Genomic DNA, 19,004 nt, shown 5'->3' on the forward strand with positions numbered 1-19,004 from the left:
TTAGAAAGTTCACAGCTGTATGGTAGACAGATTGGAAAGTGTGAAATTGGAGACCAGTAAAGACAGATGAGTTAGGATTGGGCCTGTGGGAGAGGTGAAGCGCAGCACGAAAACCCTCAGAGTAGAGGTAGGGAGGCCCGGGCTCGTTGAAGTGCTGTTAGGAAGTTGACACCAACAAGATGTCCCAGTTGCTCTGGATGTGGGGCATGAGGGAAAGAACCTGATGTTTCTAGGTTTTGGGCTTTGAAAGGATTTCTGTAGAAAGTCACTGAAAGAGTATGATCAGAATTCTAAATCCCTGATTATCTTTTAAAGGAAAGAAACTGCCCCTTTGAAATTCCAAGGACACGATGACTGAGCTGGAATTAAGGATGGGGAAACTCCCTTAGGTAGTTTTGTCCCATAGCTGTCTGTGCCAGGTGAAACTGCAGACACGTAGCCACTTCTGTTCCTCTTTTTCTGTCTATAAACAGTTAATGCGCTCTTATTAGTTTTCCCACCTTGAAAAATGGGGCTCTGTTGACCCCTTAGGAATTCTGAGTGTTGTTTATAAAGAATTGAAAGTCCTTTGAGTAGGAAGGTTTTAACAACAGGATACTTTTTTTTAGTAAATTTATTTATTTTATTTTTGGCTGCATTGGGTCTTTGTTGCTGCGCGCGGGCTTTCTCTAGTTGCAGCGAGCGGGGGCTACTCTTTGTTGCAGTGCACGGGCTTCTCACTGTGGTGGCTTCTCTTGTTGCAGAGCACAGGCTCTGGGCGCTTGGGCTTCAGTAGTTTGTGGCGCGGGGGCTCAGTAGTTGTGGCTCGCGGGCTCTAGAGCACAGGCTCAGTAGTTGTGACACACGGGCTTAGTTGCTCCGCAGCATGTGGGATCTTCCTGGACCAGGGCTCGAACCCGTGTCCTCTGCATTGGCAGGCAGATTCCTAACCACTAGCGCCACTAGGAAAGCCCAACATAGGATACTTTGATAAATACAAACAACATAGGATATTTAAACAACATAGGATACTTTGATAAATACAACTAGTTACTACTATACCTGTGATTTTACTAGTCCATTTAAAATATGACAGTGTGCTTTGGGAACAGGTCAAGAGCATAGTGTGCTCATATTATAGATTCACTTTGATTTGAATGGAGGCATCTCTTTTAGGGTAGGCTTAATTTTATACATAGCTCAGAAGAGATCGTCCCTCTCACATAAATATTCAAACATGTATGATGTTATTTTCTTTTCTTTAAAGCTAATAAACTTTTTAAATTGCTGTTTTAAAAAAAGCAGATACAGATTAGCAATTGCTCCAGAATCCCCAAAACAGGTTTAAGAGATTTTTGTTCCTTGACAAAGACGAGATGGTTTGGGGAGGAAGGTTATATGCTTTGAACAAGAGTTGCTCTTTTTGTCACTAGTCCATCATACTGTTGTTTCTGCCTCTGCCTGAACCCAAACCCCCTCCCAGCCTGATGGAAATGTTCGCTTACGCAGCTAGCCCTGCCTCTGTTTGTAAGACATCTTCCACCTGTCGGCTGCGACATCACAAGTCGATGTCCATGTCAGGCTCTGGGCGCCCCAAGATGATGTTACCTCCAATAGACAGTGAAGGAGATAACTTCAAGGCTATGTAAGAAAAATGCACATTCCTTGTGAAACTAATGTGTACCCACTGCTTCTTAATTTTGTGCTGTGGATTTTATAGTCCAAGATTTTGTTCCAGTTGTCTACAAAGTGTCCTTCCTATGTGTGGTTTTAGTTAAGCGCATCCTGTCTCATGGTGTCCCTGGTCATCTTTGTGTCTTCATGCCTTTGCATATTATAAAGGGTGTAAGAAATTCCCCCTTCTTTCCAAGTTGCTTTCAGCATGTGGAATTTTACAGTACTTATGCCATTTTTGTGCTTCCAAAACTTTTTAGTTGCCTATTCTTCAATTTCACCTGCATAGCCTTTATTTCTTTTGTATTGGCAAGGTTCTCTGCATGTAAGCAATTTGAGAGGGAAGCAAAGGAAAAAAAGCTTGAGTTAGCTGTTCTTTGTTCTAGAATTTCCCTGCATTAATCTTGTCCTTGAAAATATGTGTGTACTGTTCCCTTAAATTCCATGAGGTTTTGTTTATGTACTATTCCTTTGGTACCCTTTGCCATTTAACTTACCTTTTGCTCCTAAGTCCTATAAAATACCCCTTGGATCTGGATTTATATAACTGGTTTTCTCCACTCTATATCAAAGGTATATTGTGATTGTAAATGTTTGTGTGCCATGTTTGCTACAAAGCCAGGGTTTTGTGAACAGAGATCTAAGAATCTGTCATTTTCTGATCTCAAAGCACTATTCCTGACCAGAGAGCTCCAGTTGCTTCAACACACAGTATTAGCAGCACCACCACCCCAGATCGAACCCGCTTCCCAAGAGGCACTGCCAGTCGTAGCACTTTCCACGGCCAGCCCCGGGAGCGGCGCACTGCCACGTATAACGGCCCGCCTGCTTCACCCAGCCTGTCCCATGAAGCCACACCATTGTCGCAGACTCGAAGCCGAGGCTCCACTAATCTTTTTAGTAAATTAACTTCCAAACTCACAAGGAGGTAAGTGCCTAGGTGGTGCTGGTTGGAGCAAACACAAGGGCAAAAGGAGAAGTGTCGTCTTCCTCGTTGTGTGAAGCCACTGCCCAGATGCTTTTCATTTTGTCTTTAGCTCACATTGTTCTGGTTTGCGTATCTAACGCTATACTTTCAAAACCTTTCAGAAGAGAAATTATAGAGCTCAGAGTCTTTTCACAACACTAAAAGTTCTCTAGCACTTGGGAGGTTGTTGTTGTTTAATTACTTTTCCTTTTAATCTCACATCTCTCTACACGGTGTGTGCACTTCAGTTTAGCAAAACCCCAGATCCAGTGTAGTCCGGGGGGCTGGCGCCCCATAAGTAGCCACTGAGGAAGACGTGTATGGTGTAATCGTCCCTAGACACGGAGGAGAGAGACATTTCCTCTTCTCTCGTTGCATTCCAGTGTTGTTGAGGAGCACTAAGTTTCTTAGAGCTTCAGTCTTGAAGTTGTTCTCTCTGTTGGCCTGAGTTATAATGAGAAGAAGGTAACATTCTATATTGAATAGCTTTGGAGATAAAATCCTTGCCTTATTCTCAGGAAGAAGCTAGTATCTGGTCATGTATAAAATCTTTTGTATGTCCTGTAGACTGTCAGTTGGGGCCTTGGGAAATCTCTAAAGGTCCCTTGAGGTACTTTTAACTTTATTTCCAGAATCTAGTCTAGCAGTTGCAAAGCCTAGAAACATTGGCTGCTATAAGAGGAAAAAGAAAAGATAACACTCTGCATTATAAGCAAAGGCACCTTTAGCCAGGAAACCTGAGAGCCCCTGCAGTTCCAGGACACCCAGAGGAAATTCTTTGAACTTAAGCCTCTCTGTGGATTAGTCTGTCTGAGGTGTCCTGCAGGCTTTGCCTGTTACAGACCTTCTGGTTCATCACCTGTGTCTTCTTCACAGAACAACAGTGGGGTCTTCCCAGAGTCTAAAATGATACACGTCCTCCTCCTCTCTTCTCTGACTCCCTGTGGCCCATTAGCCTACTGATCTGTTCCATGCCGTCTTCTTTATTTAACCTGTCAGCTAAATATCACTTTTCAGTCTCCCCCAGTAATTTTATCTTAAATCAGTCATCTAAAACTTAGACAAGTCACATTAAACTGTCTTTCCCCAGATGATCTGTTCGTTGTCAGGATGTCAAATACCAGATTAGGGAGGACTTCTGATATCCACTAGCATTGACTAGAGGTCAGAGGAGTCCAGAGTTTCTGGTCTGCCCTATTATTCTCTTAGCCCCTTTGCTGAGACATCCCATTCTGGGCTGGGCAGAAGAGCAGAATGGTCTGAAGGGCCTTGCCAAATTTGGGGCACCCATTTGTGGCCAGCAAGAGAGGCAATGAGTTCAACCCAAGAAGAGTCTGATGACCCCCAAAATAACGCATTGTTTCCTTTCAGGGTCATCCCAGGTGCTATCCCCAGCCACCCTGTGCCTTAGCTCCTTCCTTGGAGCCTAGGCTGCTTAATGTCAACTGATATTTTGCCCTCTGATTCCCGAGCACAGAAGGGATGTGTGGCAGTCAGGTCTGTCTAAGCTTCAGTCACAGGACAATCAGCTTTGTGTCCTTACATTTTGGTCAATAATGGGCTCTTTAAAGCCTTGCACATCATTAAAATCCTTGAATTTATTTGTTTGCCTCCTTCGTGGTTTTTTTTGGTCATCTTAATACTATCATTGATAAAAATAGCATCAGCCACAATATACTGAATGCTTCCTATGTGCTAAGCTAAAGAGATGTCTGTAGATTTATAGATGTAGGAATACTCATTTTATATACATAAATAAGTATGTGTGTATGCACACACATGCATTCTGTCTCACACACTCATTTAATCTCCATAATCTACCCTGTGGAATAGACATTGTCCCAGTTTCATAGAAGAAACTGGAGGCAAGGTTCAGAGAGATTAAGGCACATGTTCAAGATCCTACAGCAGAAGAGTGCTGAGTCAGATCCGTGTTTCCAGAAGAGCCTTGAACCCACTATGTAGTGTCCCTGGCAGAAAACGGTAAAGCACTGTTACAGACGTGAGTCCTTTTCCCACATCTTCTAATTAAATTTATTTCATGTATTTGAATTGAAATTGAAGGCTGAGCCTTCTTGTTGAAAATATTCTAGAGGGGGTCATATGATTTTATAATTTCCACCCCAAAATTTTTACAGAAAGTCTTCTGTTTGTTAGTTTGCAGACTGAGACCTGTGGCCTCCCTTGGTGCTGTACTTCAGCTGTAGTCGGTTCATTCTTAAACGCAGTCAGAGTTCTTGCTGCCGCAACATCACTTCTTATCCTCTCCTAACAATAATTGTGAGGGTTAAAGTTCTGGTGCCGGAAAGGCTCAGGTGTTGGCACATAGATGCCGCAAGGAGACCTGCTGTGACGTGGTGGGACTGGCATCAGAAAACTCGCCCTCTGCTTCTGGCTGTGCCCTGGATGTTGTGAGAGCTTTAGAGAGCTATGGGCTCAGGGCGCTCAGAGTCGCCCATACTCTGCAGGCGGGACAGCCCGGGCGGAAACGCAGGTGCCCCTGTGCTCCTCAGTCATCCACGTGGTCCCGGGCGGCGTGTGAGAGCCTTAAGCCCGCAGCTTCCTCCTCTTTATACCTCAAGGGATTTAAGGGAGGAAACGTTAAGAAAGTCAGTCCTATGGTACCTGAGCAGTCCCCTTGACTTTTCTCAGGTAGAAAATTCGGAAATGAAAATACGTTTTAAAGGCCTTTTAATCAATTTTCACGTGCATGATCTTTCCTACTGTGTGTAATCCTGCTGTATGCTACTTTTGATCTGATTATGGAGTGATTGGCGGTTATCTCCAGCAGTTAGATACTTTTAAAATTGGTAGGTATCTGAAGCAATGCAAAAGTCATCCCAAATTAGGGGAAAAAAACAACGAAGGAAGTTATTAATTCAGTCAATCCTCAGGTACATTTGAGTGCCTCCTTGCTCTGTCTCAGAACTGAGATTTAGAGATAGCTTGACAAGCCCAGCTCACACTCACCCAGGAATGCTTATTGCATGATCATACAAGCCTGAGCCATAGTTTGAAATTTCTTTTGTCAAATTCTGTTCAGCACAACCTAAGCATCTCCTTAAATTTTTTTTTAACGAGCAGAGTCACTTCTTTTAAATACAGCTTTCTGTTTATTACATAAAACATAAAAATGAACCCCCCACTGTTGTCATTTAATTTTCATTCATTTTGATATCTAAAGCTCTGAAAAGTCTACTTCATTTTAAACTCCCAATAACTTATTACAGTGCTGTATGTCAGTTATATCAAAACTGGAAGGGAAAAAAAAAAAAAAACTGGAAGGGAAAAAAACCTAACCTCCAATGACTTTTTTTCTTAAAAAGTGATTTATACGAAACCACTGTAACAGACATTCTGTTAATGTCTAAATCATCTTCCTGAAATACGTAATGATTCTCTTCATGGATAAATATTTTTATAATGAAATTTTTAATGTTTCTGTATAAGGTGATATTTTTGTTCATAAGATATTCTGAAGAAAGTTGAGGAATGTTATTTTATTTCTAGTACATTGCAAATGACTTTAACACAAAATGTTGAATTTTATTATCTTAAGGTATACCCATCTGAAGAACCTTAAAACATTTAATTATAGTTAATGTCAATGTTTACTGCTAAATTTTTTCTTACAAGTACAGATTTTTTAATATTTCTGTTTAAAAGATCACATACTCAATTATTTGTGATAATTTTACTTTTTCATCAAATGTCGCTGTTTCATTGTTCATTGGACAGGAGAGGAGCCCTGTTTTACTTGCTGTTTTTTGTTCTATCTGTAATTGACTATTTAACTTGTGCAACTCATTTTTGTTAATGTTTTTTTTTGGCTTAATTTCTTTTAGAAACATGTCATTCAGGTTTATCAAAAGGTAGGATTTATATATACACATTTTTTTTTCAATCCTCACCCTGAAATGGCTCCTGCAATTAACATCAGGTTTGGCTTTCTAGCCCTGTTTTTTTTCCTTAAACACTAAACTTTCTGCTGAGAACTAAATACTTCTTTGAAAGGAAGCTGGAAAGAAAGAGATTAACTCTGTCAGGCATTTTTAAAGGGACTGTGGCACCCATGTAACAAGAGGCCTACGCATGCTCTGTGCATTTTCTTCCTTTGGTAGAATTATTTAGCATCCAAATAATTCTGTCTTCATACTAATAACACTTAGCATGCTTCTGTTTGAAGAATGAGATGTTCAGTAACAATGTGCAATTAATGATTAGCCTCAAGCATGCAAACGGTAAGTGGTAATTGTGTTAGCTGTCGTTTTTTATTTCATGAAGGACTGCATTAGCAGAAGGCTTTAAAATGACAGATAAATCAGCTAATATCCTGATACTGGAAATAAATGTAAAATTCGCACCTACAACCTCATTTGTTGGGGTTTTTCAGAAATTCGGACGTGGGCAACTGTATAGCAGAAATGTTTTAATCTTTTCCAAGAGTTGAAGAGTGAATAGTATTGTATCTAAAAGGCACTTTCCACCAACCTCTGAAGAAAGTATGTCTCATTTTTACTGAAAGCGCTGTAGTAAATGTTATTCTTCCTAGGTAGATAGTTTTCTGGTGGTGACGCTCAAGAGACCAGAAGCGTTGCTCGCTGTCTCGGGACGCACACACGCTTGAGGGGAAGAGCTGCCGCTGCAGCCGCGCCGTGCCTGCTCCTCTCAGCCCACCGGAGGGCCAGGGTGTGGGTGTTTATGTGGAGGCCACCAGTGGGTCACGGAGAGGCTTTGCTCACGTGAGCTCTTTATCAGAAACCGTGGGAAGAGTGCTTTCTTCCTGTGGGAAACTCCACTCCATGATTATTTAATTGGAAACCCACTATACTTTGTTTGGGTAGTGATTAAAAAGAATACCTCCAGTTGAAGGCCGTGAGTGTGCGCAGATTCCAGAGCTGGGCAGGAATACCTGTTGTGTATGTGAAGCAGGTGTGCAGCCAGCCTTCTGCACGGCCTTCATGAACACATGGGGATGGCCTCTGGCAGAGTCACACCTACAAGAGTACGAGTTTTAATAAGCTCAGCTGGTGACCAAAAAGTGCTTTGGATCTGTTCATTTTATGATGTCTGTGTTTATATTTGGGTTGGTCATGTACTGGTGTGTAAGATATCTTTTCTCTTTCCCACTTCTCTGTGCTTCTACATTCTATTCATTGAGGCTTCCAACTGAATATGAGAGGAACGGGAGATATGAGGGCTCAAGGTGAGGGAAACGATTTTTACTTAAAATATTTTATAGGTATTTACCTCATTTCTGCGGCAGAGGCAACACCCTTTTCTGAACGTTCTGCATCTATCCCTGCTCCAAGTGGGATTGCTTAGTGCCACCAGCAGTATGTGGTCAGGAAGCATTGCTGCTGCCGCCGGCACCTGGCAGCCACATGAGGGCGCTGGAGTGCTGCAGCCACCTGCTGGTGGAAGCCTCGGGTCCCAGCCCCACCTGGGTTCTCACTGGTGTTTGGGTATTAAAATACGCATTCCTAGGCATAGGAACGTGGAATTGCCATTTGAAAACTGTGACCAGGTAGCCTGGACCTCAGCGGCAGATCAGCCAGTGGCCTAAAGCCATTTCAAGTATAGATGCTGTTTTGGGACTACAGTTATATAAATTTGAACATTAAGTGTAATTTTTTCTCTTTTTCTTTTTAATATTTGTAAACTCAAAGCTGAGCAGAAGTGACTTTACTTTCTAAAGTTTGATATTAAGTTGACTGTGTTCCTTCCTTTACCACCTCATTGTTCCCCTTCCCTTTCCTAAGGCAATAGTGCACAACTTAGGTTATTTCTGTTTCAAAAATTTGAACAAAAAACTTCATGCCATGGATTAGTTTTCTTTTGCGAGACACCTGTATATACCTTTGTTCAAATGTAAATGTTCCCTTATGCTTTTGAAATAAATTTCCTTTTGTAATTAGAAAAAAAAACAAAAACGCATTCCTCCTGCCTGAGCTCTCCTGACCCGAGGTGAGGTCTGGGAGTCTGGAGCATTGTCGACCTGGTGAGAACTCTTGGCATAGTTGTAGTCTCAAGGAATGAAAGCAGAATATTTAGGAGAATTTTTTTTTTTTGGCTGCGCCATGTGGCTTGTGGGATCTTAGTTCCCAGACCAGGGATTGTACCCCAGCCCTGGCAGTGAAAGCGCCGAGTCCTAACCACTGGACCTCTAGGAAATTCCCTAGGAGAATTTTCATATTTCAAATTAGATGTCTTTTTTTTTTTTTTTTTTTTTTTAAGAATGATTATGTAGGGAATTCAGTGGTTAGGACTCTGCTTTCACTAGGTCCCAGGTTCAACCCCTGATCAGGGAACTAAGATCCCACAAGCCGTGCAGTGCGGCCAAAAAAAAAGAATGATTATGTAGTTGAGTGTTTTGCTTTTAAATTTTCTGTACATGTCATTGCATGGATATGGCGGCGGGGGGAGTCCCAGATGGTCTCAGGACTCCAGATTTCTTCCACTTAAGCCCTTTTTTATGCCAGTTGCCACCATTGCTGTTTCAGGTCCTTGTTAGCCCATTTGCTCTCTTCCTGATCTTCCTAAAACACAGCTCTGATCATATGACTACCCTGAATGAAAACCTGCAGTGGCCCCATCGCCTGGCCGACCATGTCCATACAAGTCCCTGTGTGGCCTCAGCAGCCCCAGTTTCCCCCCCACACAAATCCCTCAGTTGATATAGAAGTTCGGGGTGAGAGTCAGGCAGCATCCCCCAACCTGCCCTTGAGCAAGTCTAGCTGCCCTGAGTTTGTCTCCCCAGCCATAGTTGGGAGGGACTCACAGAACCCACCTCCTGGTGTGCTGAGGATCAAGGGCTCAGTAAACGGGCAGCAGCTGTCGGCAGGGGGGTGGGGAGGGGAACTGCGCCCTCAGCTCCAGTCCGTGGGTCCCTCGACATGTTCTGTGCTATCCATACCTCCTTGCCTTCACTTAAGAGATTTCCTCTGCTCTAGACACACACTTTCTCCCACCTCAGTCATGTTGTTGAAATCCCATGGGCTCTTCGTAGCTCTTCTCAGATGCCCTTGCCCACCCCGCCCCGCCCCGCCCCGCCCCGAAGCTGTTTTCTCGTCTTCCCCCCTGCCTTTCCCTGCGCTCCACTCCTCCCTTCTCTTGCACTCCTCCCGTCAGGCGGGCTACACCTCTCTGGGACTCTAGCTGACTGCCCGTGCCTTACCTGTGCTATTGCTGTTTCCTTGTGTTTTAGTCTTTCCTCCCCTGACCCCAGCTTAGAGAGCTTTTGCTTTTTTTTGTAACCTATTTAGTATTTAACAGCATTTTATACTTAGGAAGCTTTCAAACAGTTTTGGTAGGTGTGAACCAAACTGAATATTCTGTTAGCAGGTGGATGACAGGGAGAGTTATATACATAGTAAAACCTATGGCCCACTCTCAGCTCTGATGAATTTGCCATAGGATTGAGTGTATTTAACATATATACACTGTGAGTTTTTAATGCACAAGCATGTTAGGTATTCACCCTCCTAATTGAGAATGTCAGTAACGGTTTGTGGCAGTAATGATTAAGTACCGCAGAGCAGTGAGATGGTAGGTGCCTGTTGGAGTTCCTGAGAGAGCCGTGCCTGGGATCACAGCCTACACCTTGTGAATCTGTACAGTTTGAGTAAGCCTCAACATTTCATTTTCCTATTTCAGTAGTAAGGTAGTGTCATCTAAGAATTCTTTTTAACTGTGAAATTGGAAGTTTAAATTAACAAAGTAGAAGGAAAAATGCTAAGGTGGTAGTAGGGGACTAAGAACGGCCCACCCCCTTCCCTAGCTGTGCTCAGCATCTGGGGCCGTTTGCCGGGAAAGCGATTTTCAGCTGCGTTGAGTCACTGGTTATCCTGAGTAACAGTCACAGTGGAGGTTATGATGAATCGGATCTTTAAAGGTTGTGCTAGGAGAAGCAGCCAGGCCAAGCGGACCTGCTGGCTGGGCTGCCGCCGCCACCCCCCTGAGCTGGGCTGTGAAGGGCCCTGCGGCCCCTTGCCGCCGGCAGCCAGCCTGGATGGCGAGGGCTGGGCTCTGGAGAAGTGCTCGCTCGCTCTCCGCTTTGCCTGCTCCCAAGGGTTCTGTTCAACAAATTACGTTCTTAATTTTCACCGGATGACTGGTGCAGATTTTTCGGCCTGGTAGATTTTTTCCATCTGTGGCTTATGATTGGGACGGGAAGGGGGTTGTGGAGAAATAGGTGAGTACTTCTTAGCAAAGGAACAGACTACCAACCTTGAGCCTATGCGGGAAAAGCGTGGAAGTCATTTATTATGCTGTATCGAAGATGTTGGTCATGAGCTGGGTAGAGTAGAAAAGGTGGGTTTTCCTGTGCAATTAAGAATAAACCTGCCACTGTGCCTTTCAGTCGCAACGTATCTGCTGAGCAAAAGGAGGAAAACAAAGAAGCAAAACCTCGTTCCCTGCGCTTTACCTGGAGCATGAAAACCACTAGTTCCATGGATCCCAATGACATGATGCGGGAAATCCGCAAAGTGCTGGACGCCAATAACTGTGACTACGAGCAGAGAGAGCGCTTCTTGCTCTTCTGTGTCCACGGCGACGGGCACGCGGAGAGCCTCGTGCAGTGGGAGATGGAAGTGTGCAAGCTGCCAAGACTGTCTCTGAACGGGGTCCGGTTTAAGCGGATATCAGGGACGTCCATAGCTTTCAAAAATATCGCTTCCAAAATTGCCAATGAGCTAAAGCTGTAACCCAGTAATTATGGTGTAAATTAAGTAGCAATTTAAAGTGTTTTCCTGAACACTGATGGAAATGTATAGAATAATATTTAGGCAATAACGTCTGCATCTTCTAAATCATGATATTAAAATATAAGGACGAGAGCACGCCTGGGAGCGAAAGCTGGCCTTTTTTCTACGAATGCACTACATTAAAGACGTGTGACACGTGTGCCCTCTGTCTTATTTCCATTGCCCTGAAAGTCAGCGTGTGACATCCATCTCCACGTGCCTCCTGTCTGTGCGGGTGTGAGAGTGGACGGTGTGTGTGTGAAGTAGTGCTACGGAAGCATCTCCTTACACTGGCAACCAGAGTTGTTACGAGTACCTCTGTGGGAGATTATTTGGTGCTAAAACATTAAAATTGCCAAGGAGGAAAATACTGAATTACTACTAAGAATTAACTTTAAGACTAGTTGGTGATTAATGCAGGTTTACAGTTCATGCCTGTGGTTTTGTGTTTGTTGTTTCGTGTTTTTTTTTAGTGCAAAAGGTTTAAATTTATAGTTGTGAACATTGCTTGTGTGTGTTTTTCTAAGTAGATTCACAAGATAATTAAAAATTCACTTTTTCTCAGTAAAATCTTGCATTGTCTTCTAATACTGTATTTAAGACTCAGATTAAGGCAGTGACTTGAAAGTATGTGTTTCTGCCTCCACCACCAAGTTGAACAAAAGCAAATGGAAAGTGTACGAAGGCTGGGCCACTTTTTCCTTAGTGTGGATCCCAACATTTTGTGATTTCTAGCATATTTTTTCCCCAAAAGCAATAAAGGGAGAAGATGGCCCTCCTGGTGACCTGAGCAGGATGGGAGTCGGGAGTGGCCGTCAGCCTCAGCCTCGGGAGCCCCGGCACACCCCCGTGTGGAGAAACACCAGGCCTTGGCAGTTCTGGGTTTGTTCTCCATGAAGTATGTAATTTTCCTCTCCTGTTCTTTGTGGTTCAGTACATGAATTAGACTCAACAGCCTTTTCCCAACACCTACATGGTTACATAAAGAGGGTAATGAACTCATCAGTCAGTTTGATGCTTTAATCTCACAGGGATATTATCACATTAATTGGTATGCTGTTTGGGTTCTGGGTTTGTCGGTGGTGGTCCAAGTATGAAAGTCTGGACAGTCACTCAGTCACAAATACTTACTGTCTACCACAGGCAGAGCACTGTTTTGGGTATTTGGGATACATCCCTAGCCTCTTAAAGCATATGTCCTAATAGGAGAGCAGTCAGTGAACAATATACAGTATCTAGTATGGAACAAAGTGGTAAATGGCATGAAAAACATCACAGGGCAGGGTCAGGCATTCCAGAGGTCCTGGGGCTCGGGTGGGGATGGGGTGCTTGAGCAGCGGCGTGGCTGCAAGGGACGCATCCGCGCACGTCTCCCGGAAGAGCGTCTGGCCAAGGCCGGAGCGCACCAGCGAGCTGGAGCAGAGTGGAGGGCGTTTGGTCAGGGTGCCAACTGGGCCACGGAGGCGATGCAGATGTGTTTTTACTCTGAGATGGGAGCAGCTGGGGGGTTCAAACAGAAGAAGAGTGGCCTCAGGCTTTCAAACGCTTGTTCTGGCAGCTGTGTTGCGAATTCATCCCAGGGCGTGAGGAGAAGCCAGAAACGCCATTTGGAGGCTGTCGGCCATAATTAGGTCAGAGGTGATGCTGCCCTGGTGAGACAGTGGTTGGATTCTGGGTATGTTTTGAAGTAAGAGTCAACTGCATTTACTCCTGGATTAGAAATGGGTAAGTGAGAAAAAGCCAAGGATGACCGTCTAGTTTTTGGTCGGAGCAGCAGAAAGGAGAGGGTTGCTGCCCATGGAACAGGACGGGTTGTGGGAGAGTTTGGGGGTGGGAGAACAGGTTTGGACACATCGAGTTTGAGGTACCTTTACACACAGGTGGAGACTGAGGAGAGACCCCAGGAACCCTCAGCAAGTGAGAGAGAAGCTCATCAGAGCAGAGGAGAGGACCAGTGCTGAGCCCCAGAGACAGTGCCTGGGGAGGACGGGGAGAAGAGGTGGGCCTGGCGGGAGAGCCTTGTGGTGGGAGGAGCGCCAGGCCTGTGGTCCCCAGCCAGGGTCAGGGAAGGATGGAGCGGTCAGTGCCCTTTGACCTAACAATAGAGCCAGTCATTTTCACCTTACTGGTACTTTCAAACCTTTGTGATTACAGGAAAAAAAACAAAACAAGTCCCCTCCTTTTTTCACTTGAGGCATTTTTCTTTCTCCTCCAGACCCATCCCCTTTCAGCATGCACTTTTCCGAGAGCTCAGTGTGCACGACTTCCTGTGCAAGATGGCCCTGCGGGAGCTGCGGGGGTGAAGCGGAGCTCTGCCAAGCGAAGGTGTGGCTGCACCGAGTTTCTTCTGATCCTCTTGCCTTAGACGTGTTTTAAATTGTTTTCCATATTTATGTTTTCAAGGACAAATTGAATACTAGAAGTTAAACTCCTTTAGGAGAAATTAGTTTACCACATGCCCTAATGAAATGGCCACTCTTTATACAGACACAAATGTTCATATTATTTTTGGTTACTTATTTGTCATAAGCCATATCTGCATCTTAATATGTTACTGATCCAATGAGAAACTGTGTTTGTAGTACCAGTATTCACCTGCAGAAGTCATCTGAACTGGTTGTATGTAAAAGGCTCTATTGATGAAGGTTTGAGTTTAGTGGCAGCATAGGTAGTGTTACCTTTACTGAGGTTAAAACATGAAATCTCATCCATTACTGAGGGGCCCATGTCCTTCCTTGAGATACTACGTCCTCAGGATATGGCATTTTTATTCTTCACACAGTGAATTTTTTTTACTTTATTTGGCTGCATTGGGTCTTAGTTGCAGCACGCGGGATCTTTTGTTGCGGCACACAGGCTCTTTGCAGCACGTGGGCTTCTCTCCAGTTGTGGCACACGGGCTCCAAAACACACAGGCTCAGTAGTTGTGGCACACAGGCTCTCTAGCTGCGCACATGCTCCAGAGCGCGGGCTCTCTAGTGTGGCACGCGGGCTTCAGAGCTCATGGGCTCAGTAGTTGTGGCACGTGGGCTTAGTTGCCCCGTGGCACGTGGGATCTTAGTTCCCCAATCAGGGATCGAACCCACGTCGCCTGCATTGGAAGGCAGGTTCTTAACCACTGGACCACCAGGGAAGTCCCCTACGGTGAATTTTGAAAGGGAATATTCTAGAGTACTTGGATTACTTGAGACAAAACCACACTTTTTTCCTCATTTACTTCCCTGGAATCCCTCAGAAGTGAGGTAAGGTACCTGGCGAGGCAGTACTACTGGTTTTATTTACCTGACAATCAGAGTGTTGTCTTACTCTTGAAAATAAGGCTTATCTTCCAGTTAGGTCGACTTTCCTCTCATCTAGATCAGGCAAATCAGAGGAACCAAGACAACGTTTCTTAATGACGTGCCTTGTTCTCAGGCTGTCCTTCCGTTTCTAAAAGTGAAGACCCGTGCAGAAAACTGTTAAGAAACATGACTAACTTTCAGAAGCACAACTGTGATCGCTTCCACAGCATATGTTTCTCCAAAAGTCTAGAGAACAACGATGTTTAAAAGAAAAATCTCCCTCCATGTGCGGTATGAACAAGTTACTGTTGCCGTGGAAACTGTCCCTGGAGTACCCTCTCCCAGCAGTTCTTGCTCAGTGAGTGACGCTTGGTGACCGTGGGCTCCACGGAGCACCTGGGGCTTCCGCGAGCAGCAGCAGGGAGACACGGGCGTGGGAGGCATGCCTGTGAAGTGCTCTCTCTTCTGGTCGGGCTCAGGCAAGAGGGGCAGCAGCAATGAGGAAGGGCTTGGATCAGAGGGTTCAGAACTTTGCTTTTTTTGGTTTTTGTTGTTGGGTTGTTTTTTGTTTTTATTACTAACTTGCCATGGGATCCTTTAGACAGCTCAGCAGCCACTTTTGAATGGGGAGGGAAATGGTTGCCTTTGAAGGGAGCGACGTAAAGAGGGTGACATGCCTTGCAGGTGTCCTGACAGTGCACAGGTGAGTCCAGGTGTGACTCTCCCCGAGCGCAGACCCCGGGTGTCCTTGCCAGTCATCGAGGAGGCCAGAATCCAGCAGCTTCGTGAGTTGGTCTTGGTTTGCCACGCAGAGAGACCAGAAGCCAGCCAGAGGTGGCGCTTCCTCACAGGCAGGGCTCGCTGCGTGGTGCGGCGGCGTCCCAGGGTGGCTGCCCGGCCACTGGTGAGGTTGGGGGGTATGTGACAGAGCAGCATCACAGCCCTCAGCAGTCAGAAAGGGGGACGTCCCTGGCGGTCCCGTGGTTAGGACTCCACGCTCTCACGGCCGAGGACCCGGGTTCGGTCCCTGGTTGGGGAACTGAGATCCCACAAGCTGTGTGGCACGGCAGGAAAAAAAAAAAAAAAGCACAAGCAGGACATCTGGGCCAGACTTACGTCCCCAGGGAAGGGAGCTCACCTGGTGAGGAGGAGATGTGATGTGTGTGGAGAGTGGGTTGTGGTGGGAGAGTCCAAGACCTTTCTTTGTGTTTGGGCCAGACTCTCAGGGGTGGCTTTAGGGCCCAGAACAGATAGCAGGGTGGGCATTGCGAGGAGGCCTTTGTGAACTCAAGGTCCTCTGGCAGTAGGGGAGTCCCTGGCCACAGCGGGGGCGCTGAGCCAGTCCCTGCTAGTTGCTGCAGCAGGGGCTGCGCGCCCAGGAAGGCCGGGGCAGGGCGGATGCTGAAGCAGGACCTCGGGATTCCCTCCAGGCAGACTCAGAGCCCTGTTTAAAAGTGAATTGGGCAGCGTGGCCTAGAGGTGTACGCACTTGACCTGGGCAGCCTGGTGTCCAGATTCCAGCTTCTGAACCTCAGGTTTCCTCCTCAGAAGGTCAGCATGTTGTAAGAGTATCTCACTCTGGGTTGTTGGCAGGGTCCACCAGACGGCCAGGGCAGAGCAGGGCGCCTGGCAGGTGTCTGGAAGACGGCAGCGCGCACAGGCGCAGGTCTTTGTAAAGAAGAACACCAGCCGGTCCTCTTCCCTTCCCTCCCGGCTTGCCCAAGGCGCAGAAGTCCTTGAACTGCACACTCTGGCTCTCGGGGGGACACTGCCCTGCCAGCAGAGACTTCATAAGGACATTCCCCCAGTGTCTAAAGTGTAGAGTTCTGGGCTCAGAGCCTGCTGTTCGGAAAGTTGACGGGCCTGTGCCACCACCTTGCTGGCCCCAAGCCTTTGCCAGTGTCCGCAGAGGACGGGGAGAAGCAGCAGGCCTGGTGTGAGCGTGCAGACAGGAAGCCGACAGCGCCGCCTCCACCGAGGCCGGCCCTGGCCTCTCCGGGCCTGCTTGCCCAGCTCTGTCCTCTCACCGTCTGCTGCTCCTGCCGCCCTGACCGTCAGCCTCATTTACAGATTTATTCTGTCTCTCGTCTCCTGCCCTTACTAGAACGTAAGCCCTTTTTTTTCATGTAACCCAAGTACCTAGAGTAGTGCCTGGTACACAGCACAAAATAAGTATTCATTGAGTGATGAGGCTCAGGATGATGATGGAGCGCAAGCAGGAGAGATCTGGAAAGCACGAGGCAGCTGTTCATGAGTTTCCCCTGTGGCTGCCTGTCCCCCGACGGCCCAGGCTGAAACAGGCAGCAGCTGTGGGAAGCCATGTTTGGTTTGTACAAGGCCCATCCTCCTTGGTGTCCGGCAGCTCTCCGAGCCTTTCGTGTTTTATAGACGAGGCCCAGAGGTGGGCTGAGAATGGAGCCCGCAGTCCAGGTGACCGGTGCACTGTACTCTTCACCCAGCTGCCTGTATAACCGATGCCCATATGGTGTCATTCAGCTCAAGTGGGGCTCAGACCGTGCAAGTTCCTGGGACATACAGGAGGAGGCCCCGCATCGCATGACATTTGCCATCAGATGTGAAACTGCAAGTTGAAACACTTGGCTTAGTGCCGTACTCCGTCCCACGCCACAAAGAATCGCTCGGTCAGTGTAGCATTTGGATTTCAGACTGCTGAAAGAGTAGCGACCTGAGGGTCGGCAGTGCGTGTGAGCTGTGTTCAATCAGGTGGTCCGTCAGATTCGCTTGTGTGTTAACGGTGGCCCCCTCTCTGACTCTTTGTCATGCGCAGGAGCCTCCTACAGAGCAGGGTCACCTTGGGGTGGAGGCCAGACCACGCTTGCCGAGACGACCTGGATCTCTTGGGGTGAGGGTAGGGGAGACTGGGGGCCGTGTTGGGCACTTCTGATGCCATCGGCGTTGGTTTGGTCACCTTGCTGATTTATTTTGTTTTTTTGGTTGTTTGTGTGATGGGGCTGAGTGGTTGCACACTCTGAGGTTCTCACATCCTCTCCCAGCTCCCTGGATATTCATTCTTGTGGTTTCTAGTTATGGTGATGAGTAGAGGCCTTCCTGGGGGTGTCACCAAGAAAAGAGATGACCGATCATACCACGGCTCTTCCCCTGTGCCATTTGTACGTTCCTGCTCCCTCTACATCCCACCCACTTAACCCATCTCTGAGTGTTATTTTAAGCCAGAATCGTCCCTCACACAGAAGGGAAGTCTGCAGTTGCTCATCAGGAACTTCTCTGGTTTCTGCTGGGTGCCTCCAGTGCCAGAGGGCTGCAAGGAGTTCGGGCTGGTTCTGCGTTTTCCAGATGCACAGCAGCTTCCTGCACCACCCTGGGAATCTCTCCTGCTCTCCTTGACTAGCCTTTAACTAGTCAAGGCTCAAGTATTTGAAGATAAAAATTGTATTCCATCCCTGAATTTTGCTTCTCTAAGTTAAACTGCCCCAGTTCTTTTCAGATGTTTCAGGACAAGATGTGAAGACTTTCTATCATTGTTTTTATGTTCATATATTCCTTCATTGACATTGATACTTGGGGGGGTTTAAGGTGGGACAGCTACTCTGGAGGGCCCTGTGCTGAGCTCTGGGGATCCAAAAATAAGGCAAAACCCGTGTCCTCTAGAAGCACGTTCTCACAGGAAGAAGTACAAAGACACAGCCTTGAAACCTGGTATGGCCAGCGCTGCATGAAGGAACACCAGGGCTCGGGGCCAAGCAGGAAGCCCAGTCTGGGTGGAGGAGGCACGTAGAGATGACAGGTATGGCCTGAAGCCCCACAAGTCTGCTCAGTGGAAGAGGAGGGCGTAGTGTGTACAAAGGCAGGCACGGAGGGCCCATCCCATCTCCAGCTCGGGACGTGTAAGGGCAGCGGTGGGCCTGGCATGCTGCTGGACAGGCTTTCTTGTCGCCATCCCAATAAAGCACGTCTCAGACAATGCACCTCTGTTCTGTTAAGGGGACTTAGGGCCAACACTTCCTTAGGCAGTGATGTGGCAGGCTTCGGGGGAGAGTTCTGCTGCCAGACCAAATGAGACCCTGCTGCCCTGGGAAGCCAGGTCCTGGGGACCAGAAAGGAAGCATCCTAGTGTGGGGCACCTGGCTCACCACCTCTTTCCAGAGCGAGGTCTGCACTGATTTGCCCTCCCTCTCTCGGGAGGGAACTGCCAGCAGGCGTGGGGAGGTGTGAATACTTTCTCAGAGCAGGCGTGTTCTGCATGGAGATAAGCTGGGAAGTAGGAGCATATGCGGTTGTGTTCATTAGCGTGGCACCAGGAGTCCTCTGGTAGAGGGTGCCCCTGAGAGCCATGTCCCAACACCAGAGCTGTGGGCTGCTCCTCCAGCCCCAGAC

General features: G+C 46.9%; 1 protein-coding gene across 11 annotated transcripts in view; it reads left to right on the forward strand.

The window, feature by feature from the left end:
- Positions 1-11,527, forward strand: part of MARK3 (microtubule affinity regulating kinase 3) — a 109,198-nt gene extending 97,671 nt beyond the window's left edge. For 2 of the 11 annotated variants that reach the window (XM_059915071.1, XM_059915074.1), the window contains exons 15-19: positions 1,463-1,624; positions 2,324-2,581; positions 6,466-6,492; positions 7,782-7,826; positions 10,983-11,527. In XM_059915071.1, coding sequence (XP_059771054.1) covers positions 1,463-1,624; positions 2,324-2,581; positions 6,466-6,492; positions 7,782-7,826; positions 10,983-11,328 — 838 coding nt within the window. In that variant the 3' untranslated portion in view covers positions 11,329-11,527. The remainder of the gene's footprint in view (positions 1-1,462; positions 1,625-2,323; positions 2,582-6,465; positions 6,493-7,781; positions 7,827-10,982) is intronic. The other 9 variants (XM_059915077.1, XM_059915080.1, XM_059915081.1 and 6 more) reach the window with 7 other exon arrangements.
- The last annotated feature ends 7,477 nt before the right edge of the window (positions 11,528-19,004 follow it).

The sequence above is a fragment of the Balaenoptera ricei genome, chromosome 2 (genome assembly GCF_028023285.1).
Source record: "Balaenoptera ricei isolate mBalRic1 chromosome 2, mBalRic1.hap2, whole genome shotgun sequence".
Lineage (NCBI taxonomy): Eukaryota > Metazoa > Chordata > Mammalia > Artiodactyla > Balaenopteridae > Balaenoptera > Balaenoptera ricei.